Below are 27,787 nucleotides of genomic sequence, written 5' to 3'. Positions count from 1 at the left end.
AGGCGGGTGTACGCGGGCCGCTGCTTTCCCAGTACACCTGGTCTTTTAGGCAAAGCCGTCTTGTGGAGGTAGTCTGAGACCGCAAACAGCCGGTACCGTGGATTCAGACCCGCGGAAGGCTCCGTCCAGCAATCGGTAATTAGATATTTACTGAACGGCAAGTTAGTTTGAGGGACGTCGCACCAAACAAGAACAGTCCTGCCCGAAACCTCTACCGGGTCCTCACTATTCTGCCTTCCTTCACCCAACCTCGCGCTGGCTCCCTGCCTGCCCGCCGAGGCATCTTAGATCACGTCAGTTCACGCTGCCCGGGGCCGGCTTCGCAGATTTGGAAGACGGTACCCTTCTTTAAACTGCTCGTTCCTCTACGCAGGGGGCCTTTCGTAGGGTTGTCTCGTGTGCATGTCCTTCTGGTGGTCCGCAAGACTGGGCACTCCCCTTCAGCTTACTCTTCTCTGGGTTCCCGGTTTGCTCTAGCATACGTTCACTCAACTTGTGCTTTTGTCCAGGACTCCTCTGAGGCTATACGGGAGCTGTAAGCATTACAAAGAACAGCCTGTTTGAAGCTTTTATAGCCTCCTGAGGTCTAGATTGTTTAAAATTTGGAGCGACTCTTTAGGATGTCTACTTTGACACAAACTTACCTGATTGCCGCCAGGTACCCTTCAATAGCAGAGGGTGCACTGCAGAGGAACTCCGACGCCTCAGGTCCCAGATCGGCAGCTTAGTTGCTGCCCTGTGATCTTTTTTTTCCATTCTTTTTTTCCCCTGTGATCTTTGAAGGCAAAGTAGGGTGTGTGTGTGTTTGGGACCCTGTGATCTTTGTGTGTGTGTATATATATATTTTTGGGACCCTGTGATCTTTTTTTCTCCCCGTTATTTATTTTTGGCTGTGCTGGGTCTTCATTCCTGCAGTTAAGCTTTCTCTAGTTGCAGCAAACGGGCTAGTCTCTAGGACTCATAGACTTCAGTAGTTGTTGGCAAGTGCGCTTAGTTGCTCTGCAACATGTGGAAATCTTCCCAGACCGGAGATTTAGCTCATGTCCCCTGTGGTGCCAGGTGCTAGACCACCAGGAAAGTCTTGGGACCCTGTGATCTTTGAAGGAGGAAAAGTACGTGTGTGTGTGTGTGTGTGTGTCTGATCTTTGAAGAAGTCAAAGTAGGGCATGTGGGTGTGTGTTGGGGAAACACTTGCCTAGGAGTATATGGGACCTGTCCCAAGTTGGCTGCTCTTGAGGGATGTTGAGCTTAGCTTTATCACATCCCCTCAGTCAAATGAGATTTAGCAACACCGTGGCCACTATCCGTTCAGTCAGCAGTTTGTCTAAGGAAGCCATGCAACCTAGCAGCAAGAAAAATTTCCTGCAGATCTACCTGCTGAACAAATCCCTACACTATCTATACCAACTACGTCGCTTCTTTAATGGCTGTTAGAATTCTGACTTTAAAATGAATCACTGGAAAGGTTTTCTGAGACTAGCCACTTTATCGCTTATAACGTATGAAACCAAGTGTTCTTCGCCATCGTGAAAGAGTTTCAGATAGGTCTATACAGGTGATTTACAACTCCGACCTCTGGCTTCCCTGGTGGCTCGGTGGTAAAGAATCCGCCTGCCGATGCAGGAGATGTGGCTTTGAACCCTGGTCTGCGGACCCAGCGTGCTGCCGAGCAACTAAGCCCATGCACCGCAACTACTGAGCCTGTGCCCTAGCGTTCATGCTCCACAAGAAAAACCACCACAATGAGAAGCCCAAGCAATACAAGAGTAGCCCCTGCTCTCCACAAGGAGAGAAAAGCCTGAGCAGCAACAAAGACTAGTACAGCCAAAAATAAAAATAAGTAAAAAAAAAACCCCAGAAAACCCTCCAACCTGTTATACCTCAGTAAAGCTAGATGAAAAAAATAAAACCAAAATATCAACCATACCATTTTACTCCCTAAAAAATTAATAATACTTCACTAATACCAAATATCCAGTGTTTAGATTTTCTTACTGATGGCAATTTTACATTTCCTGAATCATGATCCAGACAGGGTTCAAACATTTTATTGATTATGTGATTATGCATCTCTCAAATCACCTTTAACATTCCCACTCCATCTCCATTTGTTTGCAGCTTTTTTCTTTTTTTAAGAAATCAGATCACTTATCCTGGAGTTTCCTCTGGTTATTGATTGGATTTCCACTTTTCTTTTTTTTTTTTTTCCCCCACTGTTATTTCTTAGCATGTTTCTCTAATCTTTTACTTCCTATAAACTGGTAGTTACATGTACAGAGTTGATTAGCTTTTTGGCAATACTTAACATAAGCTACTGTTAAAAAGTAATTTGAGACGAGTTCACATGTTCAGGTCTTTATAAAATAAAAAAATGCATTTTGTTACATATTTATTAAAGACAATCATTTATAGTTTATAAAAAAAATATTGTCCTGATACACACAAAAATGTCTAGATAATGGTAATTAAAAAGCAGCACTCCCACCCCCCTTGTGTCCACACCAATGTTCCATCTAGATTGGCTTAATCTTGAAGTGTAATCCAATAAGACTGAAGACCAAACACTTCAGGTCCTGGACAAGATAATAAAATACTCGTAAGCCTTCTGGATCCCTGTAATGCAAGAGGAAAAAAATGTTTAAAAAGCTGAAAAAAACTCAGCAAAAAATACCACTTAATAACCCAGATTATTTATGTACCAGGATATTCCTCATAAGAGGTATTTACAGAATTAAAACTTTGAAAACAACCAAATGTCCAAAAAGAAAAAGCCTAATATACATTAAAATGGAATATTAAGAAGTAATTTAAAATGTTAAGGTTTTTCATGATTAAAGTTAACAGACTGTTGATCTCAATTCAATTTTTGTGCTTTAAAAGACTTTTTTAAAGCACAGGAAAAAGAGATACTTTAAGATTAATGGTTATCTAACTGCTAATTTTATGGGTGATTTTCTATGTTTCTGTATTTCCTATATTTTCTACAGTAAGCATGTATTACTTTCAGAATTGCATAACTGGGTAAGAACAAGGAGACTGTTCATAGGAAGACAACATGTACTAAAAGTGAACTATATCTAATCCCAAATCCTCAAAGCACAAGAGCCAAAAAGGCTGCCAAATTCTAATGATTGTGGCATACAGATTCATGTCTCAATAATTTACCCTGACAAAGACAAATTCCTAAATTTATATTCTAAATGATTTCAAGTTTCACTAAAGTCAGGCTTTAAGATGTGCAATCTGAATAACCAACACTGAGGAAGGTATCCAGACTCATTGATTCCATAAGTTATTTCCACCAATTGTTTTTTTGTGTTTTGGCCAGATTCTCACCCACTTTGGCTGCTCCTGTGGGTGTATCACTGAGAAGTACTTACTGACAACGATTGACTGAAACACCAAAAGCAAAAGGAAGCAAGCCCTTGAAGATAATTTGGAGTCTCTCAAAGCTGTCCAATTCTTAGATTTGTACCAGATTATTATCTTACCATAACAGTCTCAATTTGATTATGGGTTTCATATCAGCGTGCTCGAAAACAGACATATCTGGATATAAGGATCATGTGTACTTACTTGGATTGATTGACATCAATAAGGGAACCAATTTTTGATGTTGTGAAAGAAATGTGTTCGTCTCCAATGACAATTTCAAGCTCCTAGAAACATTGAAAGAAATATCAATCTGAATTGGTTTTTCATCACACAGGAGAAGGGTTCATCATCTTCCAAATCACATGAACTCTAATACAGATGGCCACATTACCAAGAGCAACCTGAGCCCTAGACTGTACTGGGTACTAGAAACAAAGAGATAAATGGTACGACATAAATACTGGTTTAGTCCTTGAGTAGCTTGTACTCTTAGAAGTTGTGTCTGTGGGGCTCCACATTTGGAAGAATTTACATTGTTTTCCATATAGGAGTTTTAATTGTTAACAATGTGGAGTAACATGTATAAATTTGTTTTACAAATACTGAGAATCTAACTTTTAGGGGCAACATGGGACAAGGAAAGGAATTCCAGACCTTGAGTTAATCCCAGCTTTCTCACTTAATAGTTGTATGCCCTTGGGCCTGAATTTCTGAAGAATGGAACAAGCACCACAATCTTTAAAAAAAAAAAATCTATTGGGCAGGGAATGGGGGGGGGGGGGGTGTCTATGGGACAGATGAGCAAAACCAAACAAAGATTTCTGCCCTTGTGGAACTTATAACCTATTGAGTTCTACTTCTTTTCTTTTTAAAAAATATTTAATTAATTAATTTATCTGGCTGTGCTCGTCTTCATGCAGGATCTTTAGTTGAGGCATGTGGGATCTAGTTCCCCGAGAGAGACCAAACCTGCGGCCCCCTGAATTGGGAGCATGAAGTGTTAGCCACTGGACCACAGGGGAAGTCCCCTGAGTTCTACTTCTTAACATTCAGACTTGAAATGTTAATATTTTGTTGTATTTGTGTCAGATTTCTTTTTCAAGAAATATTACAGTTTAGACCCACCTCCCACTCTATTCTTCCTGTATGCCCAGAAGTTGGAATGTATTCTTTCCACTCATGGTTTTAGATTAGATAGAATGTCTTTAAAATTTTTACATAAATGATCATACTACATATATCTTTTTGCTCAACAAAGGTGTTTTTTTTAATTTGTTTTTATTGAGTTACATGGGGCTTCCCAAGTGGTGCTAGTGGTAAAGAATCCACTTGACAATGCAGGAGGCATAAGAGATGGGGGTTCAGTCCCTGGGTTGGGAAGATCCCCTGGAGGAGGGCATGCCAACCCACTCCAGTATTCTTGCCTAAAGAATCCCATGGACAGAGGAGCCTGGTGGCTACAGTCCATAGGGTCACAAAGAGTAGGACACGACTGAGTGACCTAGCACATTGAGTTACATTGCAGTTTTTTGGTTTTGGCCACAGGGCATGGCTTGTGGGATCCTGGTAGTGAAAATGCCAAATCCTAACCACTGGTCACCAGGGAATCTCCATATTGAGTTAAAATTGGTTTGTAACATAAGTACAATATTCTATTTCTACTTCTGCATATACTTATACTGTGCTGACCACCAAAAATTTAAGTTTCTGTCACCATACAGTTGATTCCCTTTACAAATTTTGCACACCCAGCCCCTTCCCTCTAAAAACCACTACTCTGTTTTTTTTATCTATGTGGTTCCAGTTGGTTTGTTAATTTATTTTGGTTTTTGTTTGTTTTCAACAAAGTTTTTGTATATAGATCAAGTTCATTATTTTTAGATGCTTTAGAATATTCATCATCATGCATAAGGAAAACCAAACAAGACAATTTCAGACAATGATAAATAATATGAAGACAAAAACTAAATCTTATTTAAGTGATAAGAAAAGGCATTTTAGATTAGATAGGTTCTTAAGACATCACTGAAGAAGTGACATTTGAAGACCTCAATAATAAAGACAGTCTCAGAATGTTCCAGGCAATATGTAGCAGATGCAGAAGTTCTAAACTAAGAAACACCTAGGTGAATCTGAGTAACATAAATAAGACCAATGAGATTTAAACCCAGTGAGAGATGGTGAAAATGGTAGAAAGTAATCTGGGAGTTCAGATTTAATTTTAAATGCAGTGGGAAGTCAGAGTTTAAAATCAGTGGAATATATAAACAAATTTACATTTTAAAAGATTACTGTCACTTCAGGAGAGAAAAAATGGGCTGTACAGGACAAAAGAAGAGACAATGAAATCAACTGCAAGTTGGAAGGCAGCATTAAAGTAGAAAGAAGAATCTTTCCTATTAATCTGATCAAATATGACAGTGGCTTTTATTTTTTAATTACCACAATGTTTTCAGAGTAAATATCTAAGCCAGAAATTTAAACAGATAGACTTGGTTGCTGGCATGACTTTCCATTACATTGTTGACATGACTATGTTTTATTTATCTTGCTATCTTCACAATGTTTTGTCCATAGTGGTGACTTAGTAAGAAACGTGGGTAGCAAATACTCTGGAGAAGCGGGAGGTGGCCCAGAAGAACTTCAGGGCTGGGCTGCAGGTGTTCAGCAGCTCCACCTGCTGTCCCTAGTCCTCCGTGGGGCTTCGTGCTACCTTAGACCAAGGTGCTGGTAACCTGCTCAGTACAGGGCTCCAGAACACACACACATACTGAGTACATTCAGTGTCACATGCAGAGCAGGAAGCTTTATCTTATTCTAAGACTTCTGCACTGTGGGTAGCTGCTAAAACACTCACCTGCCGGCCCACTCGGTCAGGAGGAGGCCACAGTGCATCATCCTCTTTGGTAATTTCACTGTCATCAATTATTCTCTTCAGTTCCTCCATCACACTTTTATGTACATAAGCCTGAAAGCAAGTTAAAAAACAGAATTTAAATTATATCTCTAAGCAGCATTCTGACTCAGATAGTGATGAAAGATTAAAAAAAAAAAAAGACTAATGAAAATTTATTTCTGGCACCTCTGTAAATGTGAAGACACTCCAGCTTGACTTCAGCATGCTAAGAGGATGGCAGGGTCAGAAGTGTCCAATGACTACACCTCAATCCCACATCTAGTTGTTTCTGTTTCTTGGTCCATCCTGTTCATATGGACCTACTCCTTGCCTATCTGCACACCTGAGCCCCAAAGAAAGATCTGTGAGTAACTCAGGTTATTTTAAATTAAATGATATGCTTCTGAAGAGCAGACACATGTCTTTTACATTTTACATATTACTACACATTTAAAAAAAAGTGAGGATGCTGACATGTAGGGGTAAGCATAATACTGATCGCTAATTAAATATTACAGTATGAAAATATACTATTAAGACATTTTCAGGTATGACAAAGCAGTTAAAAGGAAAGAATGGCTTTAATGAAGTTCAATGGTGTGGTAGAAATAACACCAAACACGGACTTCACAAAGGCAGGCAGAGGTCTAAATTTCTGCTCAGTTTCTTACTAGGAAGGGTAACTCTGAACAAGCCCCATAATTAATATATGGGTCTTCAATGTCTTATCTGTAAAGGATATGTAACACCACCCATCAAAGAGCCTTATGATAGGGGTTCAAATAGCACTACAGATGTAGTACCTAGTGTCATGACTAGAATCTAACATGCATTCAATGATGTTAAGTGCTTTCCCACACTCCCTTTTGCCTACTCAAATGCAAATTAAAAGAGCTCCACTGAGTGCTAGGTACCAGGGAATGCAGATGATACCCCCTAATGGCAGAAAGTGAAGAGGAACTAAAGAGCCTCTTGATGAGTGAAAGAGCTGGCTTAAAACTCAACATTCAAAAAACTAAGATCATGGCATCCGGTCCCCTCACTTCATGGCAAACAGATGGGGAAAAAATGGAAATAGTGATAGACTTTATTTTCTTGGACTCCAAAATCACCACAGACAGTGACTGCAGCCTTGAAGTTAAAAGACACTTGCTCCCTGGAAGAAAAGCTATGACAAACCTAGTTTAGTTCAGTTCAGTTCAGTCGCTCAGTCATGGCCAACTCTTGGCGACCCCATGGACTGCAGCATGCCAGGCCTCCCTGTCCATCACCAACTCCCGGAGTTTACTCAAACCCATGTCCACTGGGTCGGTAATGCCATCCATTGTCCCCTTCTCCTCCCGCCTAAGACAGCATATTAAAAAGCAGAGACATCACTTTGCTGACAAAGGTCTGTATAGACAAAGCTATGTTTTTTTCCAGTAGTTATATATGGATGAGAGAGCTGAACTATAAAGAAGGCTGAGTGCCAAAGAATTGATGCTTTTGAACTGGGTGCTGGAGACTTGAGTTCCCTAGATAGCAAGGAGATCAAACCAGTCAATCATAAAGGAAATCAGTCCTGAATATTCATTGGCAGGACTGATCCTGAAGCTGAAGTTCCAATACTATTGCCACCTGATGCAAAGAGCCAAATCACTGGAAAAGATTCTGATGCTGGGAAAGATTGAGGGCAGGAGAAGTGGGCAACAGAGGATGATAGAGGGCATCACCAACTAAATGGACAGGAGTTTGAGCAAACTCTGGGAGATACTGAAGGACAGGGAAGCCTGGTGTACTGCAGTCCATGGGGTTGCAAAATCAGATATGACTTAGCAACTGAACAACGACAACCAAGGAATATATCAAACACTAAGTGGCAGGTATGTTTTCTGTTTTTTCAGATGAAGCAACTGAGACTTATCAAGCTCAACCAAGAAATTTTCCCAAGGTCACATGGTTAGTAAAAGATCCAAGGTTCAAAACCAAGATCTGCAAGACTTCAAATGATTACTGGTTATTGACTCATCACTATTAAAGAAAAAATAAACTAAAAGAAGATTTGAGAAAAACTTTAGAAGCCATCTACAGGCACATTTATACTTCCCTATTCTTTATCTTTCAATATTATTCCCAGAAAGAATAAAAACAGGACACAAGGCTAAATGGTAGTGAATGAAAGGCCCTCAGAAGATTCATTACCTCTTTTCTGATCATGACATCATTTTTGTAATTGCTGTTGTTGGCATATCTCAATTTCCCTGTGAGTGACAAAAAACAAATTCAATATATAATAAAAACATAAAGTGTCATTAGCCTACCAAAACTATCAGCTATTGCTTAAAATGTATCCTAACTTTCCCTTCAAAGTGTCGAATAGTTTTAGTATTTATACCTCTGGTGTTTCAACAATACTAGTCTTTTCAGTTTTTCACTTTAGGCTTTGGTGGACAAAAAAAGTCACCTGCCTTATCAGTCAACAAAGGATATTGCAGCGATTAAGCCATCAGCCACTGCAGCCACACCACCCCCAGCCCCCTCCCTATGGGTGCACTCTGAGGGGATTCAGGATGTTGAAAACAGGATACTGGCCCTGGACAGTTAAGTTGCATATCAAAGGAATGATTTCAATAAGCCTAGCAACTTCCCATACAAAGAAAAATGCTAACTTAATTAACTTTAGATGTCTGGTATTTGATTAACAGTAACCTTTAGATGTTCTACCTGTTTTTTGTTTTTGGGGTTTTTTTCCCTCTAAAACATCCTATATATCCTGGCTCATCCCTCACTTCTTCAGAATAGTCCCTCAAAGCTATCTGACAGCCTAACTCCCAGGCTTAAGTCCCCAGTGTTTCCACTGAATAAGACAATTCTCAAACTTTAAATTATGTATTTTTTCCCCAGTGAACATTATTAAATAACCTTCTAGCCAAAAATACAGCTGACAATGATTTACAATTCTTGCAAAAGGCAGCTCAGGTGTGATAAAAGAACAGACTCCTTTGTGACTGGCAAATCCTATCTCAGCAGGTTAATGTCCTCAGCTGAAAATAGGAGTTACTGATAACCTACCCGCACACAGGGCCTTCAGAGGCTCAAAAGAATTGTGAAAGTTTCTGAAAACTATAAAATGGTTTTTACACATATTAACATATGACTGTGAAACACTGATCTATTCCTTTTCTAAACATGATAGAAAAGCTGTTGTTTTATTATTGAGCATTTTTGGTATACAATGCCCTCTGTGACACTGTTCATCAAACAGGCTGATTTGGGTATATATGGTGGATATGAAGAAGATAAAAGGAAATAGAGGAGATAATTTTTTCCCCATAGAAGGCACACTAAAAAGAGTCAAAATAACTGATGCCTTACTGCACTGTGTCTCTGCCTCAAGTCTCTCTCCATTTAGTTCATTCTCTGTAGAGTGGACAGAGTCAAACAGTAACAGATGGACCCAATTGGGTCACTCTAATATTACGTTTTAATACTGACAGCAGCTCCCCACTACCTTCTTGATAAAGTCCAAAATCCTCAATGTGGCTTCCTGCTAAGCTAAGCCCATTTCCAGCCTCACTCCTACAACAGGACTCTCACATAGAGCTGGGGTTAATCAAAATACAGTTTACCCTTAAAGGATGTCGGGGTTAGGGGCACCCACCCTCTACACAGTCAAAACTCTGAGTATAACTTAAGAGTCAGCCAGCACCTGTGATTTTTCGGTGTCTACAGTTCCTTATTCTCAATTCAACCAACTGTGGATCAGGTAGTAGCACAGTATTCATTAGTATTAATTAAAAAAAAATCTGTGTATAAATGGACACATGCCATTCAAAGCTATGTTGTTCCAGGGTCAACTAACTGTTTTGGTTTCTGCCTGAAACATCCCATGCACCTTTTGGGTTTTCAGCCTCTTTGCTGTTAATGCTGTCTAACCAGCTCCTACACAGTACTAAAGACTCATACTCTCCACCCAGGTCATCTTATGCAGGAAGCCTTGTTTGACTTGAAGGCCAGGTTAGGTGCCTTCTTTCCGCTCCCAGAGCCTTTCTGCTTCTTTCTTCAACACCTTATACACTGTCTTATCATTGTTAACAAAACTTTCTCCACAATTTGGGCTTGTCAGTTCATTCATGGGATCCCAAAGAGTCGGACACAACTTAGCTACTCAACTACAGGAAGTTCATCTTTGTGCCTCCATTTAGTGGAAGCTTTCTGTCATCTTTTTTCACTCCTTTTCCTTCACCATATTGGTCCCTCACCAAATCCAGTCAATTGGCAAAGTCCTACTGATTCTGCCTCCAACTGTATCCTAAATCCTTCTCTACTTTTACTATCACGCTAGTTCAAACCAACATCCTTTTTCTCTTAACAATTGTAACCATCTCCTGTTAAGTAGTTTTCATTCTTGCCAATTCTGCACCTAATAATTACAATACTTTCTTAAGAATAGATTACACCTCTGCTTAAAACTTTCCAATTGCTTCCTGCTGCACTTAGAAAAAAAATCCAAACTCACCAAGACTAATAGTGTGGCCCCTGCCTACCTAATTGACATCATCTCCTCCTATTCTCCCCAGCGTTCACTACTCTTCAGCCACAATGGCCACCTGAAACATGCCTAGCTCATCTCTGCCTAGAATGTTCTTTTCCCGAGCTGGCTCCTTCTTTGTCAATCAGAGCTCAGCTCAAACATCGGCTCTTCAGCGAGTTCTCCAATGGCTATCCTTCCTGAAAGCGGCCCATCAGCAATTGTTCCATCATTTTATTTTTCGATCACTCAACACTATTGGGTTATTTTTTGTTTACGATCTCCCAGCAAAAGAATACAAGCTCCACGAGAGAGGACGCCTGTTTATCATTCACTCCTACACCCCAGATTGTGGAAGTGAGCCTGGGACAGATAGGCGCTCAAGAAAGGTTTGTTGAATAAAGCAATATGGTCAGAATCGTCACTAAACAGAAGCCCCGGCATACGGACAGAATCAGTGGGGCAGACAAGGATCGTTCCTTCCAAGTCTGCGCCTCACAGCCATCGGTCCCTTCCTCTAGTTCTTCGTACATTCCGGATCCCCAGCCTCCCCACTCGCCCGCCCCCAGGCCTAGTCCTCGCTCCCGGGGAGCCGGGAGGCTTCTCTCACCGTCGGGCCGGAACTCAAATTCCAGGAATTCGTGGCCGAATTTGCCTTTGTGCCCCACGTAGTAACGCAGGTAAAAGTCACTCTCCATGGCTCGCAAAACGGAGACAAGACCGAACTTTCAAGAGCAAACCGCACCGCCACTAAACGCGCCCGACACTGACGTTTGCAGCCGCGCGAGGAAGTGATGTCAAGAAACGTCATCATGCGTCGCGGAGCGACCCCCCCCCCCCTCCTCCCACTTCCGGAGATGGGACCAGGCGACTTCTCCTCTCCCGGCGGAATTAAGCCCCTTTCTCCCAGAGGCTGAGTCGGTTCAGCCCCTCCCCATCGGCCTGCGACTTGAAGAGGCTGTCCCTTTGAAGAGGTGTCTCCTTGGGGCTTGAGGCGGAAAGCTTGAGGCCCAGGCTCCAGTTTCAATTACCCAACAGTGTAGTCGGAATAGGCTCTTCACCGTCTCAGAACCTAGGTCGTCCCATCAGTAAAATAGGGTTAAAGGACCCGACCTCTTGGGAAAACACAGCGCGGCGCGGCGCGTCTCTAATGTTGGCTCCGACTGAACTCTACTGTTTAAAAAATCAGTTCAAGTAACTTCTCAGCGACGCTTTCCCTAAATCCACAGTGGAGCTGGCCTTTTTTTTTTTTTTTTTGGCAACTAACTCTCCCGCACTTATTCTCCATTTTATCTCTTTCTACCTCACTTTTCCCCCTTTCTGCCTCACTGGTCTCTAGATGAGGTGTTGTGAGTAGGAGTTAAGTTTGAATGTTTGATCTCCCACGCAATTGAATCGCCTCGGACGGAGCACCTAAAAAATACTGGTTCCAAACCAATTAAGTCAAAATCTTCCACAGTGGATCTATGTGTTGGTGTTTATTTTTTCTCCGCAGTTTGAATCAGGACTGTGTACTACTGTCCAGGAGGTTCTTGTCTTTTCAGGCCTAAGTGGTTGACTGCGAATGTTTTCTCGGCTGTGGAAAATATTTTCCTCCCTGATTAGGCCAAGAGCAACCAAACTCTTATTAGAAACCTGCCTTAGCTCATCTAAGTTCCAGCCAGATGGAAAACGGAATTGGTTCTAGAGACAGTGCTGAAATGGCATCATTTTGAGGGCCTGGAGAAGAGTCAGACCCGACTGAGCACGCGTGACTATAACACTATTCTGTCTTCAGGCTGGTGGTCCCTGAATCTCATTCCCAATCTTGCTGTTAATACTTTTCTCCCTGAAAAAGTATTGACAACAGAATGAAGAGTGGATGCTGGGGCCAGGGCGGGGGCGGGGGGGGCGGGGGGGGGGGGGGGGGGTTGTCACTGGAGATTTGTGTTAAAATAATCCCTCGTGTGACAGTGATTCACTGTGACCAAAGGTGAACTGATTGAACTTTTCGGACCTCAGGTTTCTTATCTTTAAAATGAGCATAATAATATTACACATCTGGCAGAACTGTTGCAAGGATAAGAAATGTCTTGGAAATTGAAAAATACTTTTCAAACTCCAAATTGCTATAAGGCATCTTATTTAAAAAAAAGACACTGAATGTGGGTGGTAACAAAGGACTCGTATAAAAAAGATAAGGGAATCAATAAATGTCAGCCCCTAGGCTGAGTATGTTTACAAGTGCCCTTTCTTTAAATTCTCACAACAGTCTTGAGGTGGTAGTTAGAGTTAAATATTTAGAGACATTGGGTAATTACCACAGGGTTATTTTCCAAGAGTGAAATTATAAAAATTATAATGTAATTGATTAATCTGGGCATCTGGAGACATGGAAAATATCAAAAAGTGATGAGAAAATTTCAAGGACACCCAACTCCAATCAAGCTGTAAGGTAATTTCAGGCTTGGGGGTATGAAGCCACATAGTAAAGTATAGCTGAAAGAGCATGGCCTGTGTGTCTAATGTGTCTGAGTATAGCATAATTTGCTGAGCATCTACTGTGTGTCATGTGCTGGGAATACAGTGATGGCTGTCAAGGAGCATACAAGCAATTATAATGTAGGCATCAAATTTATAAATAGGGGAAGCACAGAATAGCATGGAAGCTCATGCAGTGGCTCCTAATCCAGTCTAGGGGACTAAGTTAAGTCTCCCTGAAGAAAATGTTCCAGACAGAGGGCCCAGAACTTTTTGGTTATAATAAAGAAAAAAAAAAAGTTGAGACTATAGTAATGAGGTTGGAGAAGAGATACAAGACTAATCACAAAGGACCTTATAACCCATGATAAGGAGTTTGGGTTAAAACCCCAAGGCTGTTGGATTTAAATGTAAGGAAAACAGATGAAGGGCTTTAAGCATGAAAGTGGAAAAGGGTGTTGGTGACAAGACCTATTGCATTCTAGAAAGATCACTCTGTCGGCAATGTTGTAGACTGGATTGTAAAATGGAAAGATTAGAAGAATGAAACTCACAGACAATGGAGATTAAGATGAAGTCAAAAAGGTAGGGGGAAAATCAGGAGTATGGTATCATGGAAACCAAAATAAGAGTACTTTAAGACAGGAGGGCCAACAGTGTTATATGCTGTTTCTAGGTCAAGGAAGAAAAGGATTGAAAGTATTTCCAAAGTTTATAATTAAGGAGATCCGGCTCACCTTGGTAAAAACAACCTCCTTGGCATGGGAGTAAGAGGCAGAGCACTGGAATACAAGTAGGCAAAATTTGTTGTGGAAGCACAGAGTTCCCTAACCTTACAAGTTAGGTCTGAGTCTGAGAGAACAGAGAAGGCTCCCTTAGCAGAGTGTTTAGGACAAACAGGAGTTAAGCCAGATGAAGAGAGAGAAGGAAAACTGAGGCAGAGGACAGCACATGTGCTACATGTGTTTTGGGGGCGCTAAACATAACTGTTGACTTTGGGCAGTGCCTTCATTCTTTTTCTCATCTCTAAGATGGGAATGATAATATTGAGAGTCTTTATCTCACAAGATTGCTCACTCCCCACTCATTAAAGCATCACATAACTTTCAGATTTAATAAAAGGAATTTAATCTCTCTCTAGAAACAGTGCACCGAGTTTACAAATGTCCACATTTGGTTTTTAGTTCACCAAGATGATGCCAGTACAACTAGTGAGATGCAGCACATCACCCCTTGCCTCTGGAAGAGAAACCAGGTTGCAAAGGGGACTGAATACAGAAGCTAAGGGAACTCAGAAGGACAAGACAAAAAGCAGAAATGGTTAGTGTGACCCAACATTCTAACATGCCTGTTACATCAAATATCATTTAGGGGTATTCAGGGAAGACAAGGAAAATTCATTTGGGTACAATGGGATGGAGTCTGCAAACCAGTACTTCACCTCACATCAACAACAGCTTGTATAGAACAAAATGCTATTTAAAACACATGGTTTGTACAGATATTTTCTCTTGTAATTTTTGTAAAAAAGTATCAAAACCTTCATGTCTTTAAATATATATATATACACACACATATATACAGGTGGCTTTTTAAAATTACTTTTTATAGCACAAAGTATTTGCAAATGCGAGGATTTCTGCTGATTCTCAACTATGCACATGGTGCATAGCCTGAACAAAGCTTCCTGATTTCTTATGTTAACTGAGAATGTGAAGCTGTTAATTCTTCCACATCAAAGTTGTCCACATCTTGAAAATCCTCAATACCCTAAAAATAGTGGGAAAATTCCAACACTCTTTGTGCATTGCCAGGAAAAGAAATGATTTACTCTGAAGCAGTGAACTGATAACTCATTTCTGTTTTGTGAAATGATGAGTGTGTAGCAGGATTGAGGGAGAGGAGTAGAGAGGCTCTCATTACTGTGTCCTCTCCCCATTCTTTCCAGCACCTGACTGGATAGTGCTGGGGGTCCCCTCTGCGGACACCACATCTTCCAAAATTTCCAGTTTACTTTTTCACAGTTGAGAAAGTCCCAGAGGCTCTTGACAACATGGAATGCTTCTGTGAAAATCCCACTGCCTCATATCAGTCTTCATTGACCATGTCAAAAAACTATGACACAAATATATGAAAAGCAGTCACTGTTTTCCTTTGGCCACAGGAAAGCTTGAGGGTAAAGACTGTCATGTCTGCAAAGTGCTTGCAACACATCCTGATCAATTTTCTGTGATGTACTTGGTAACTTACACACAATAAATGACCAAGAAATTTGATTAATTGAATCAGAAATTAAATAGAAGTATTCTGTAAAGTGCTTACATTGAACCTATCTTTCCATCCAGCCTCATTTCTTGCTAAGTCTCCCTTGAGCCTTTTGCTCATTACACATTACATTCAGTTCCTTAAAATCCTCGTGCTCTTTCATGCTTCTGTGTCTCAGCTCAGTGAGTCTTCTGCCTGAACCAGCCTGGACACCCCGACTTCATTTCTGAGACTTAGCTCAGGTCTGCTTTTCCTACAGTGCCTTTCTTGATCCCATTCTTTATCTCCTCAGGGAGAAATGACCTCTCTCTCCTTTGTAACCTAATAGTATTCAAAAAAAACAAAAACCTACTCTTTTTTTCGTTTGTTCCACATATGTCCTCCTCTAATTGCTACTGTGAGTTCCATCAGGACAGAAAGCATTTGATTGACTTGTACATCTGCAGTACCTGGCACTTAGTTGCTACCTAGCAAATAGTTTCAGTGGATTAATATACATATTGCAATCACATAGACAGCTGGAGGGATGGATCATACTTATTGCTATAAATTTACATCCAATCTCATTCTGAGGTTACAGTTTACCTCAATCTGTTTTATAATCATGCTCTCAAGAATAAATAAATAAAATTTTAGTTGCCTCTGTTTCTGGAAGACCATTTCTGCCAGGGCCTTCAAAATTCCACTAGAAAGATAGGTCCTAAGATAGGTAGCAGGTTTGATACAGTTGTTTGGGCAGCCTAAAGTAGTCTCCTGGAAAAGGAAAGGGAGGAAAAGGGCTTGGACTAGTGTCTGGTAAATTGTCTAACCTTTGGGCCTTATCTCTAAATGCCCTTCCAGCTCTATAGTCCAATGGCTCTGTGATCCATTATTGGCTGTAGATATATGATGACACAGGGGCAAAAGGCAACAGAAGTGCAACTACACCTCAGAATGCCTCCAAGAATAGGGAACGATGGACCTGACTCCTCAGACTTCATCTTATTTAATGCCATCCAACACATGAGTATTCCACAGTTTGTTTGTTTTGTAGGTTGCTCCCATAACAGCCTCTTCCAAACCACAGTGGTAGCATAGTCAGGGAGCATGGGCAGAAAGAAGACCCTGGCAGGCTACAGTCCATGGGGCTGCAAACAGACACATGACTGAGCAACTGAGCACATAGGTTCTTATGTCACAGGAAACATGGATGTCTCCCATAAAGTTGTGTTTCATCATCATTTTGAGATTTCAGGCTGAATCATCCTGACCCCACTCATTGTTGTTTTCTTCAAAGGCCAGGATCTGACTGAAAGTTTAGAAACTATGCATTAGTCACTATTATCATTTCCCCAGAAATTCTGTTTCTTTGGAGGCAGGTTACAGGGAAAGTTGCTTGTTTTGTGTAAATTTCAGTGTCTTTTACTTTCATCATTTTTCTTCAGTCAAAAATAATTTTACTTTCCATTTCTGAAAGAACAGTAAGTCATTAGGCTCCACAGGAGTTGTCCCTCTGTTCTTAAAATTCTGTTTGGTGTTGGTCATTCTATGTCAGTTGCATGCACCCTCTCGATGAATGTTTCAGGACTATCCACACATGTATATCATGAAGAAACTGCTTGTTTATGCAAAGCTTAGTACCCAGGTTCCAGGACACTGTTAGGAGACCAAGACCATGAGTGATGTGGAGAAAGGTCCTAGGAAGAGGGTGATAGAACTCCAGAATCACTGCCTGCAAATTCAGAGGGTATCAAGCTGGTGAGATATCCAAGCTTCATTGAGTTGGAGGCAGCTCGAGAGTGGAGGAGAGGAATTTGCTTAAAAGTGTCAAGTTCCAGGTATGTTCAGGTTAGATACATGTCCTCTGCTCCTACTTACACCAAACATTTCCATTTTACACCTTGTCCCTGGTTGTCCAGTGGGTGTGAAGTGGCAGAACATCTGAGTTAATAAAAGATCACACCTTGAATAAGAGTCAACGGGGACTAAATTCCTTCTGGGACTGTAAGATTATCTTTTCAATGGTAGACCCCAAAAAAGAAAAGTGCACTTCTCCCCGCATCCCCCAAGACCCAGGAAAAGCAAAGTAAGTGTCCACAAAGAAAAAAAATCTATACATATACCCAGAGTTTTCCTTTTATTTACAAAGCAGTAAACCAAATTCCTGTGTGAACATATATATCCAGAGAACTATAATATTGTGTATGCCATTTCCTCCTCAAACAGGACTTTAGGTTTGGCCACTTTTTCTGATTTAAGCCAAATAGCAGTTCATCTATGTAGACACATGATGGTAACAAACCTATGTATCACCTTAAACTGTTTTCCCCACCTTAAGGATGTGGCAGAGAGTAAGGGGAAGGGCGAAATAGAGATTAACAAAACCTATTCCTTCGTCCTTATCCTCACCCATAGGATACTCAGAGGTAAGTGCCTGAGCCAGTTCCTAAAGTAAACTTGGGAGGTTCTAAAAACATCTCCACTTAGCTCTTTCTAAGTAAGGATGGCACCCTCAGTATGCTTCAGAGAAAACAATGAAGTCAGTCCAGGTGTCCTGAAGGAAAATGAAGTTACTTGAAATGCTGGACTTTAAAACAAGGAGTAGCTGAGGTTCAGGAACGTTCTCACCTGAGCTTGCGAGAACTTTGGGTACGGTGTGAAGTCTGTACACTGGCTTTAGCCACAGAAGAGAAAGCCCAGGTGAGAGCTGCAGCAGACCCTGGTGAGCCGAGGGGCCCTTTTCTGGCTGGCTGCGGTCCCAGGAGTAGGCAGAGGCAGAAAAGCTCTACCTCTTCCACTGCATGTTTGCACAAATCACGATCTCTCTTTTCTGAGCCAAATTTACAAAGGCTTCTCTGAAAACTACAGATATCCCTCTCTTGTGGATTGTTTTAAAATATACTTATCTTTATGTAACTGAACAACAGCCATAGGTGTGCCTCTTCTCTACAGATTTTTCTCTCTCACTCACGTACACGCAGAAACATAAATGCACACAGAGACCACACAGTGGGCCAATCATACCGAAAATAAATACTCTCACATCTATAAATTACTTACAGAGCTAATCTTGGTTTTGAATTATGTTAATAAATAACCTAGATGGGAGAGGAAGTTGAAGTGTCTTCTTTTTTTTTTCTTTTTACTTATGTTGATGGATAGCCACAAAGCATTATCATTCTATTTACAAAAACAAAAACAAAACATAACTCTGAAACCTAAAAAAGACTCTCCAAACCAAAAGCCCTCTGTAAATATAATTTTTAAATGATGAGTAAGCTACTGTACCATCGGCCCCATTTGGTTATGTACATCATTAGTCACTCAGCAGTAGCTAGTCCATGAATTCTTCATGGGTAGTGCAACCAGTTACAAAGTGTATAAAACATTATACATATAAAAACTCTCACATCCTTTGGATGTCTGCAGTTCATCATAACTTTGTGGTTACCTTTCTGCAACATAAATTAAAAAAAATGCACACACACGCACACACACACACATACACACAGACTCAAGTACAGAAACCCTTCCATCCAGGCATACACCATCCAGAGTGTAGTGCATGGGACTGAATTCCATGAGGCACGAAGGGAGTGGTCCCATCCTCAGGGCAGTCCATCATCTTCAAGGCTTAATGCCACTCGCTGGGGGAGACAGAGCAAAGAAATCATCATTAGATCCACTGGAGCTATTTATTGGATAACAACGTACCAGAAACTCTATTACTTTATAGGCAGTAGCTCACATACTCTTCAAACTACCTCAGAAGACAGGTTTGTCATATTTATTTTACAGATGAGAAAACTGAGACACAATGAGCTTAAACAGCATTTGTCCTGGGTCACACAGCAAGTGGGTGAACCCAATTTGAACCCAGATCTGTATGACTCCAGAGCTGTAGTTTTTTTTCATCATTCTGTGCTGTCTCTGTAAAGAAGGGGGCTGCAGAGATCGAAACTCTCTCCATCCTCCCTCATACGATTTTAGGTTTGCTGAACTTTAATGGGTTAGCTTTGCAAATGTTTAATCCCAGGCCTCTATCACACCTCTATCACTCTATCTATTTCTATCACACTGATCACAATCAGGAAGGTAATCGGCTGCACCTCTCCAACTAATTGTATAGAATTGGGAGGCAATGGAGGTCAATTACGTTAACCCCTCTTTCCCTCACCCCTACTTTCTAGTCACTAGATACTCGACTTCCTTCTGCCACAAATGGGTGACCCTAGATGGTGAGACCATTAACCCCTGAGCCAGTCTATTCCACTGTAGACAGTAGATTTAAATACTTTCCCATATTGACATGAGATCTGTTTCTTTATTTCTTCTGATGTTCCCTGATTCTTTCTCTTAGACTCAAGAGAGTTCTACACAGATAACCCTTGAAATTTTCAGTTCGAATTCCCTTCCCTTTCTTTGAGCATCTTTTTCTCCGGCACATCTAGCTCCCCCAATATGGTCCTGATTTTGTCCTGTGCCCCACTCTTCCATTTCCTCAATACCCTCCTTTGGATAGACCCCATTGTTTTAAGATCTTTCTCATAGCTTTATGAATTTGGGCTAGCCACTTTATATCTCTGAGCCTTGGTTTCATCACCTGTTAAATGGGAATAGTAATAGGACCTATCAAATGAGATTATGTATGTAGAGTGTTTAATATAGTATCTAACACAAATGGGATCCAGAGTATTCTACATCAACCTAACCAACGTAAGACAGAACCAGACTAGCATTTTCCATTTCTGGATATTATACAAATCCACTGCCTGTCAAATCATCTTTGGGTTATTTGTGATTTTGCATGAATGTCATGGCCTTGCTCCACTAAACTTCTAGTCTGTTACCCTCCTCCTCAAGACAGATCTCCAGGCCAAAGGCAGGTCCCAGCAGTGATAGTGGAGTTACCCGAGAAGGGGCCAGGGGAGAGAACACAGATTGTTGAGAACACTGATTTCCACAGCTTCAAGGCTAGATACACTGAGATATAGTGGAAAGAGCATAGACTTTTGTGTACATACAGACAAGAGTGTGAATCCTGGTTCTGCCACTTCCTAGTTGTGATCCTAGGTAAGTTACTCAATTTCTCTGAGTCTCAGTTTCCTCATCTGCAAAATGGAGCTAATAATGTCAAGTATATAAGTTATTGTAAAGACTAAACAAGAAAATTTATGTAAAACACTGAATAGTGTCTGAAACAGTAGATTCTTACTAAATGTCAATTTCCTCGCTCTCCTACTCTATTTCTCTGCCCCGGGCAGGAGCTTATTCTTCAGGCCTTAGTTTCATCAGGAATAGCTCCTCGTGAGTGACTGTTTCCTTCTCTGGAAACAGTGACACTTCACATGTACAGGGAACTTTATAACTCACAAAGCATTCTCACATGTGCTATCTCACTTGAACTTAGGCCGTAAAGGGAAGGGGGGTTACCATTCCCATTCTACAAATAAAAGCAAGCACGTAGAAAGGACAGAGATGACAGGGCTGTGGAACAGTGAAACTGGGCGTCATCTCCTTACTCCAAGCTCAACATTCTTTCCACTGTGCTCTCTGATCTTTAAAAACCAGTTAAGCAATTGTTTGCTTGGACTAGCCGAGGCTAAGGATCCTCAAGGCCATCTGCTAACCCTCCTCACTCATCAAACTTATCTCCCATGTCTGCCCTTCATAGCTTTAGCAGCCATTCTGTCCGTCCTGCCCCATACTCAGTCATTTCTTCCACATGCCATTTCCTTAGTCTGCAACTTGCCCCAACACCCAGCTCACAATCTGCAGCCTTCCAGAACCAGAAAGCCTTCGAGGATTGGCTGCACCTGTCTGGTTCATGCCCTCACTCATCAGCCCCTCAGACTCAGAGTGGCGCTGCCCTACCTTGCACTTGACGACAGGCAGCTCGGAAAGAGGGTTCTTCGGGAGTTGGTGCGGCTGTGACCTTGGTTCCCCCGGCAAGACAAAAAGCTCCTTGAGGGCAGGGGCTGGGTCTTCCAGTTCTCTGGTCTCCCCAAGACAGGGCTCTGCCCACAGTGGGTGATCAAAGCTGCTGATTGCCTGACAGGGGGATGGACTGGATGACCTATGAGGTCACACTCAGCCCCGACTCGGCTATACAACCATGACATCTGCTTCAGCCACTGTGTGGTCCTTGCTCCCCCAACAAGCCACGCCCTGTTGTGCCTCTCAGCCTCTGCACATGCTTCTTTCTGAAATGTCATTTTTCCCCCTTCTCTACGTGAAAGACTGCTATTAATCTTTCAAGGACACAGTTCATCTGTCACCTCCTCTGTGAGGCATTCCTGCCTGATTTCTCAAAGACCATTAACAGCTCCTTTGTGGGTATTTCCATAGCATTGGTTCAACAAATATTTACTGGGAGCCAGCTATGCTGTGCTAGGTACCAGGGACACATTAATCAGACAATCCTGCCCTCAAGGAGCTCACAGTCTAGTGGGGAGACCAATGGGTATACAGGCAAGTAGACTACAGTGTGACATGTGTTGTGATGGAGAGAGGCAATGGGAGAAAAAGAAACCAGGGACAGCTTAGAAGAGGAGGCCCCTGGGCTTCCACCATGGCACTTAGCGCACAGCTGTTCAATAGCAAGTGACTCTCTAACTCTCCCACCAGCTCCCTGGAAGCAAGTACATCCTGTCTTAACTTTTGAACACTTGGTATCTAATGTGGTACTTGGCATACCATAACTGGTGTACAGTGCTTACTGTAATGAATGAGTTTGAATTGAAGGACCACAGTTACCTTTCTAGGCCGCAGGTTCTGAAACCTTGCTCAGCACAAAGACAGGCCTCTTTACTCCAGCAAGAGCTTCTAGGTACAAGGTTGTTCTGATACCCTTCTACCCCAACCACCTGCCCCAGCATTTCTGTGTTCCCAGGGCCTAGAACAATGCCTGGCACATGGCTGGTTCTTGATAAATGTCTAAAGGAGGGAGGGAGGGAGAGGGGAAGGGAGGAAAGGAAGGAAGGAAGGAATCCTTCCAGCAAGGAATACTTACTGCTGGATAGACATGGCCAATCTGAGCAGCCCTCCCTATGTGGAGCTCATCCTCCTCCTCTTCTTCGGTAGTTTTCCTGTACACTGGATTGTCGAAATTCATGCTTTTGGTATTCTTCCGCTTCCAGTTTCTCCAGATCAGGTAGCCACTCATGCACAGCAGGGCTATGACCACTGGAGGAGGAGACACGTCACACTGGGTATATCCAGCAGGCTCCAGCCCGCTGCCCAGACATCAGTGCGTTTCTCGTCACCACTCCTACTTGACTGCCCCTTGCTCCTCAGGCTCTGTTTCTGCATATTCTTTTTCTGCTGTTGGGAAGCCCTTCTCTTAGCTCTTCCTTCATTAACTGCTCGTCCTTCCAGATCCAGCTCAAATGCTCTCAGCCTCACATGGTACAGTCAGTGTTTCCCTCACGTGTGTTTCTAGACCACAGCGCTGTACTTTCTCTGCATCCTCAGCTAGACCGAGCTCTTTGAGGGCAGCGACTGTGTCTTCTTTCTCTCTCTATGCCCAGTGCCCATCACTGAGTAGGTGCTCAGTCACATGCTGAGTAAATGAGTGAATTTCTTCACCACATTCTTGCTGCTTCCCTAGATTTCTCTAAGAAAACCATTCTCTCCCAAAATTGGAGTGGGGGGAGGGTAAGGTGGGGTGGGGTGCTTCTTTCCAAAGCTGGGTCTCTGCAAGAAGAGGAGCATCTCTAGAAGGGGACACAGCAGGGAAACACAGGCTCTGAGTTAAAATAAATGGTATGCTAATGAGTGACGGAGGAAGTTCTCAAATAGAGCTGGGCAAAAATGAGGCAAGCAGATTCATAAGATAGTAAGCGGTCACCCTGAGTGAGCACTCAAGTGAGGCTGGGTGACAGCCATCCAGGGTGCTATAGAGGGATTCCACTTTGGTAAGATTATAATAATCACTAATAATGATACCCATAAAGACAGGAACAGGGCAAGGACACCTGCTATCACTGCTAGTATTTGTTATCCCAGTAGGACCAGACAAAGAATTGAAAGGCACAAATGGGAAAGAGAGAACCCAAACTATCATAAACATACATTGCAGGTCTGGAAAATCTTAGAAAAGCAGATGAAAAACTATTAGAAATAATTTTAGTTCAAGAATCAACATAAAAAATTGGGGTTTCCCTGGTGGTTCAGTGGTTAAGATTCTGCGCTTCCACTGCAGGGGCCATGGGTTCATCCCAGGTTGGGGAAGTTCTACATGCCACATACTGTGGCCAAAAAAAACAACATAAAAAAAATCAATAGCTTTCTTTTTAATCAGCAATAATCAATTAGAAAATGGATACAATAAGAATACATAACAGCCCAACAAAAAACTATAAAATACTTGGGATAACCCAATAGGAATGGGCAAGCCCTATGTGATCTATACAATTCTACTGAAGCCCATAAAAGAAGGTTCATATAAATAGGGAGATGTGTCATGTTCCTCAGTGGGAAGGTTCAATGCTGTAAAAATCTAAATTCTCCCCATGTCAATTTATATACCCAACATGTAAGATTTCATCATATTTTTTATAGAATTAACAAGATTATTCTAAAGTTTACCTAGAAGAGAAACTGTATAAAAATAGCTAAGAAAATGTTGTGAGAATAATAATGCCCTATTAGATATTAAAACATATCACAAATGTGCTTCTAGTAGCTAGGAATGGTATATAGGAATTGGTGGAGGAGAATAAATAGCCTAGAAGCGGAACAAGGTAGATACAGGCATACAGTTCATAATAAAGATGATAATTCAAGTCATAAGGAAAGGATGGACTATTCAGTAATGGTCTTGTGAAAATCAGACAGGCATGAAAAAAAGTTAAATCTGTACCTCATGCTATACTCTAAATTCTGAATAAATTAATAATTAAACACTAAAAATGATTAAATTATTGATAGTAGAAAAGTATATAGGGGATATTTTAATAACTTAGAATGAGGCAGATCTTCCTAAGCAGGACATAAAACCCATGAGACTAATGATATGATATGATGCTTAAAAATTTTAATTTATGCATGGCAAAAGAGACCATCAACAAATTTTAAAAATCAAGATGTAGTATGGGAGAAATGATTTATAACATATGTTACAAAGGTTTAACATTTATTATGTATCAATATTTCTATGCATAAGTAAGAACAAGACAGAATCAATAGAAAAATAAGAAAATACCATGAATAGGCAATTCATAAAGGATGAAATGTAAATGGCCAATAAGTTTATGAAAATATGCTCTACTTCACAGGGAAATATCAGGGAAAGAATATTCATCTTTCACCCCTCAGATTAGCGGAAATTTAAAATAATGATTATATTAGGGAAGGTTACCTCTGGGAAACAGCACATGCATGTTCTTCTATAGACCAGAGGATGGCAGGAAAGGGGTTGATTTCTTTTTCACTACATAATGCTGAGTATTTTCCACCCACTCCACTCAAAATGAGCCTGGATCTCACCATCACCTTTACTGATGAAACTTTCAAGACCAATTCACCTGCCACCTTCTCCAGAAGTGCCTATTCTCTCTCCTCCACAGAGCATCATGCCTGTATCATGGCATCTTACAATATACACTAACTCCTCTCCTGTATCACCTTTTTTATGATTAAGTCTGATTAAAGACTAAAAGCTCTTAAAAGTCATTAATCTTTTCCTTCCCTGAATCCTTGGTACCTCGCACAGTCCCTTGCGTGGTGCTGAAGTTTTTAAAACATTCACTCACTAACTCACCACGATGCTGGGGATTCCCAGGATTAAAGGGCAAAGTCCTTATCCTTGAGATACTCATAGGCAAGTAAGGGAGATAAACCTACAAACGGACAATCACAATGCAAAGATCCGACCAAGAGAAAAGACTGATATGAGAGACAGGATGTGCAGCATACTAAGTGAACATGAGGGTAAGAGAGAATGAATCATCCCATATGGCTCTCTGTGAGGTTTAAACAAATGTGACATCCTGGCCATGCTCCAAATCCACCGCACTCCCACCCTCCCATACCATATCCCATGGCTTTGTTTATGCTGTCTTCACTTGCTTGGGTTGCTCTTGATCCTTCTTCATTTGGCTGATTTGGCTCAAATATCATTTCCACTAACTCTCCCCTACCCGCTTTCCTTCTCTCCCAGTTTCAAGATAAGTGTCCCCTTAACATATCTACTGAACTGCCTATGGCTTCATTTTAGGACTTATCCTTTCAGAATCAAATTATCTGTGTTATGTGTCTCTCCAACAAGTCTATAAACTTTTGGAGGACAAGAACCATGTCATACTTATTTTTAACCACATTCCCTCCCCTTATCACAGAATCTGGTACATCATAGCTGCTTGATGTGAAAGGGAAAGCCGCTCAGTCATGTCCGACTCTTTGTGACTGTACAGACTATTCAGTCCTTGGAATTCTCCAGGCCAGAATACTGGAGTGGGCAGCCGTTCCCTTCTCCAGGGGATCTTCCCAATCCAGGAATCAAACTGGGGTCTCCTGCATTGCAGGCAGATTCTTTATCAGCTGAGCTACCAGGGAAGCCCTAGCTGCTTGACAGGCCTGTCCATGTGGCTCAGTGGTAAAGAATCCACCTGCCAATGCAGGAGACACGGGTTCAACTGCTGGGTTGAGAAGACCCCCCTATGGAAGGAAATGGCAAACTACACCAGTATTCTTGCCTGGAAAATCCCATGAACACAGCTGTTTGATAATGTTTGTTGAAAACCAAACAGAAAAAAAGCAAGATAGCATGATCTACTAAAGGAATGGCAAGTAGCTCTACTAATATTTTTCAATGTATTACTTTTGTCCTACTCATTCATTCAACAAATTTGTTATTTCTTCCCATGTGCCAGACACCACTAGGAGCTGGGCAGAGTCGTGAGCAAGAGAGACACCAGGCCTGTCCTCATGGAGCCTACTGTTTAGCTTCACATGGCTGGTATGTAGAGTGTCAGTGAGGGGTAATGGGGAAAATATCTGGATAGTTGTTTGGGGCTAGGTCCTGAAGGCCCTTGGGTGCCAAGCTAAGAAACCAGACTACACCAGGACTGGGAGGTGAGCAGAAAGGCTGCCAGGGCAGAAAAGTCAATGAGAGGTCAGTGTGCTGAGTGCTCTGTCCTTCTAACGATTTTTCCCAAATCCTGGACAGGGTTTCTCTTTTCTCCCCAGGGATTTGGGGCCACACTCACCCATGGGCACGATGATCCCAATGACAGCGGCTGTGACTGTGGAGCCCATCTTTCCACCTTCATTCCCATCTGCAAAACACAGACATTTGCAGGATGATGCTCTATCACTCTGAGCCCAAGGCCCTCCTTGCTGGCCTCATGCAGTAAAAACTACCCAACTGCTTCTTGTCCCTGTTCCAAAATGACGGTCCTGCTCAATGCTTAATAATTTAGTCTTTCCAGATCTTATCAGGACAGAGGTCATCTCCATTTCACAGATGAGGAAATTGAGATTTATTGGAGTTTGGAGGACTCTCAAAGTGGCAAAGCTGGGGCTCAAAGCCAGGACTTGTGACCTAAATCCCTTACCCCTTCACAGTGTTTGGGTGGCAGGAAGCTCGGGGCTGAATCCTTAGGTTTGCTGATGCTTGGGGCAACTGCCTCTTTCAGCCAACATCTCTTGCTTTATCTCTCCCTGTTTCCACCCGAAATAGACTGTCTGCAGTACTGTTTGCATTATCAGTTTACTTTCAAAAAGTCGTTAAAATGAGACACAATATAGCTTAGTGGAATCCAGAGTACAGGCTTCTTGGTCAGACTTCTAGGGTTCAAATCCTGGCTCTATTCACTCTTTCTGTGACCTCGGGCAAGTTGTTGTATGTCATAAATATCGTATTTCTTTACCTTTAAAAGGAGGATAATTATATACCTACTTCCTAGGGATATTGTGAAGATTAATGAGATAATTCATGTAAAGTGCTTACTTAGCACAGTGACACTGACACAGCCTTACCAAGTTCAAAGAGGCCAGAGAGTGGGGTAGGAGTTGTGGTGAGGCCTGTATAGGGCAGATAAAAGCAGATTCTAAACTGAAAAGTGCTTGGAAATTGTACTATGTAGTTTTAAAAGTAAGTTGTGCCATCTTTTCCACTCTTACACTCATCTTCATTATAACATCTGTATAGCATTTTTTAGCTGAAAAAGCAGTTTTCTCTCGGATGCTCGTGATAGCCCTCCGAGGTATGAGATGAGCCATCACCTACATTTACTCCTAGACAGGAGATGACTGTCCCCTGGCAATGGCCAGATGCCAACCTCTTAGCATGTCTACTT

General features: G+C 41.7%; 2 protein-coding genes and 1 long non-coding RNA gene across 11 annotated transcripts in view; 1 reads left to right on the top strand and 2 right to left on the bottom strand.

The window, feature by feature from the left end:
- The first annotated feature begins 1 nt into the window (after position 1).
- LOC139035233 (uncharacterized) lies at positions 2–8,576 on the top strand. Its single transcript, XR_011487866.1, has 3 exons — positions 2–135; positions 3,329–3,821; positions 8,155–8,576. It is a non-coding gene; the product is annotated as an uncharacterized lncRNA (long non-coding RNA).
- Positions 2,033–11,578, bottom strand: MAGOH (mago homolog, exon junction complex subunit). Its single transcript, XM_020871348.2, has 5 exons — positions 11,392–11,578; positions 8,453–8,511; positions 6,233–6,343; positions 3,577–3,659; positions 2,033–2,613 (listed from the first exon to the last, which is right to left on the bottom strand). The coding sequence occupies exons 1-5, from the start codon at positions 11,477–11,479 to the stop codon at positions 2,514–2,516; spliced, it is 441 nt and encodes a 146-aa protein (XP_020727007.1). The 5' UTR covers positions 11,480–11,578; the 3' UTR covers positions 2,033–2,513.
- A 6,027-nt stretch (positions 11,579–17,605) lies between these two features.
- The window catches only part of LRP8 (LDL receptor related protein 8), a 77,131-nt gene continuing 66,949 nt past the window's right edge, over positions 17,606–27,787 (bottom strand). For 6 of the 9 annotated variants that reach the window (XM_070468136.1, XM_070468133.1, XM_020871353.2 and 3 more), the window contains 4 exons: positions 26,696–26,764; positions 22,498–22,670; positions 21,360–21,536; positions 17,606–19,132 (listed from right to left, as the gene is read on the bottom strand). In XM_070468136.1, the coding sequence (XP_070324237.1) occupies positions 19,094–19,132; positions 21,360–21,536; positions 22,498–22,670; positions 26,696–26,764 (458 nt within the window). In that variant the 3' untranslated portion in view covers positions 17,606–19,093. The remainder of the gene's footprint in view (positions 19,133–21,359; positions 21,537–22,497; positions 22,671–26,695; positions 26,765–27,787) is intronic. The other 3 variants (XM_070468135.1, XM_070468137.1, XM_070468140.1) reach the window with 1 other exon arrangement.

This window comes from Odocoileus virginianus, chromosome 5 (genome assembly GCF_023699985.2).
Source record: "Odocoileus virginianus isolate 20LAN1187 ecotype Illinois chromosome 5, Ovbor_1.2, whole genome shotgun sequence".
Taxonomy (NCBI): Eukaryota; Metazoa; Chordata; class Mammalia; order Artiodactyla; family Cervidae; genus Odocoileus; species Odocoileus virginianus.
The sequence above is the reverse complement of the archived record's forward strand: the minus strand, read 5'-3'. Positions and strand labels throughout refer to the sequence as shown.

What these genes read in the sequence shown, in the direction of transcription:
- MAGOH (XM_020871348.2), bottom strand. Translation starts at nt 11,479, where the DNA reads ATGGAGAGTGACTTTTACCTGCGTTACTACGTGGGGCACAAAGGCAAA. An exon ending in ATTTGAGTTCCGGCCCGACG is followed by an intron (nt 8,512 to 11,391) that starts GTGAGAGAAGCC and finishes TGTCACTCACAG; the next exon opens with GGAAATTGAGATATGCCAAC. An exon ending in CTGACCGAGTGGGCCGGCAG is followed by an intron (nt 3,660 to 6,232) that starts GTGAGTGTTTTA and finishes CAATGTTTCTAG; the next exon opens with GAGCTTGAAATTGTCATTGG.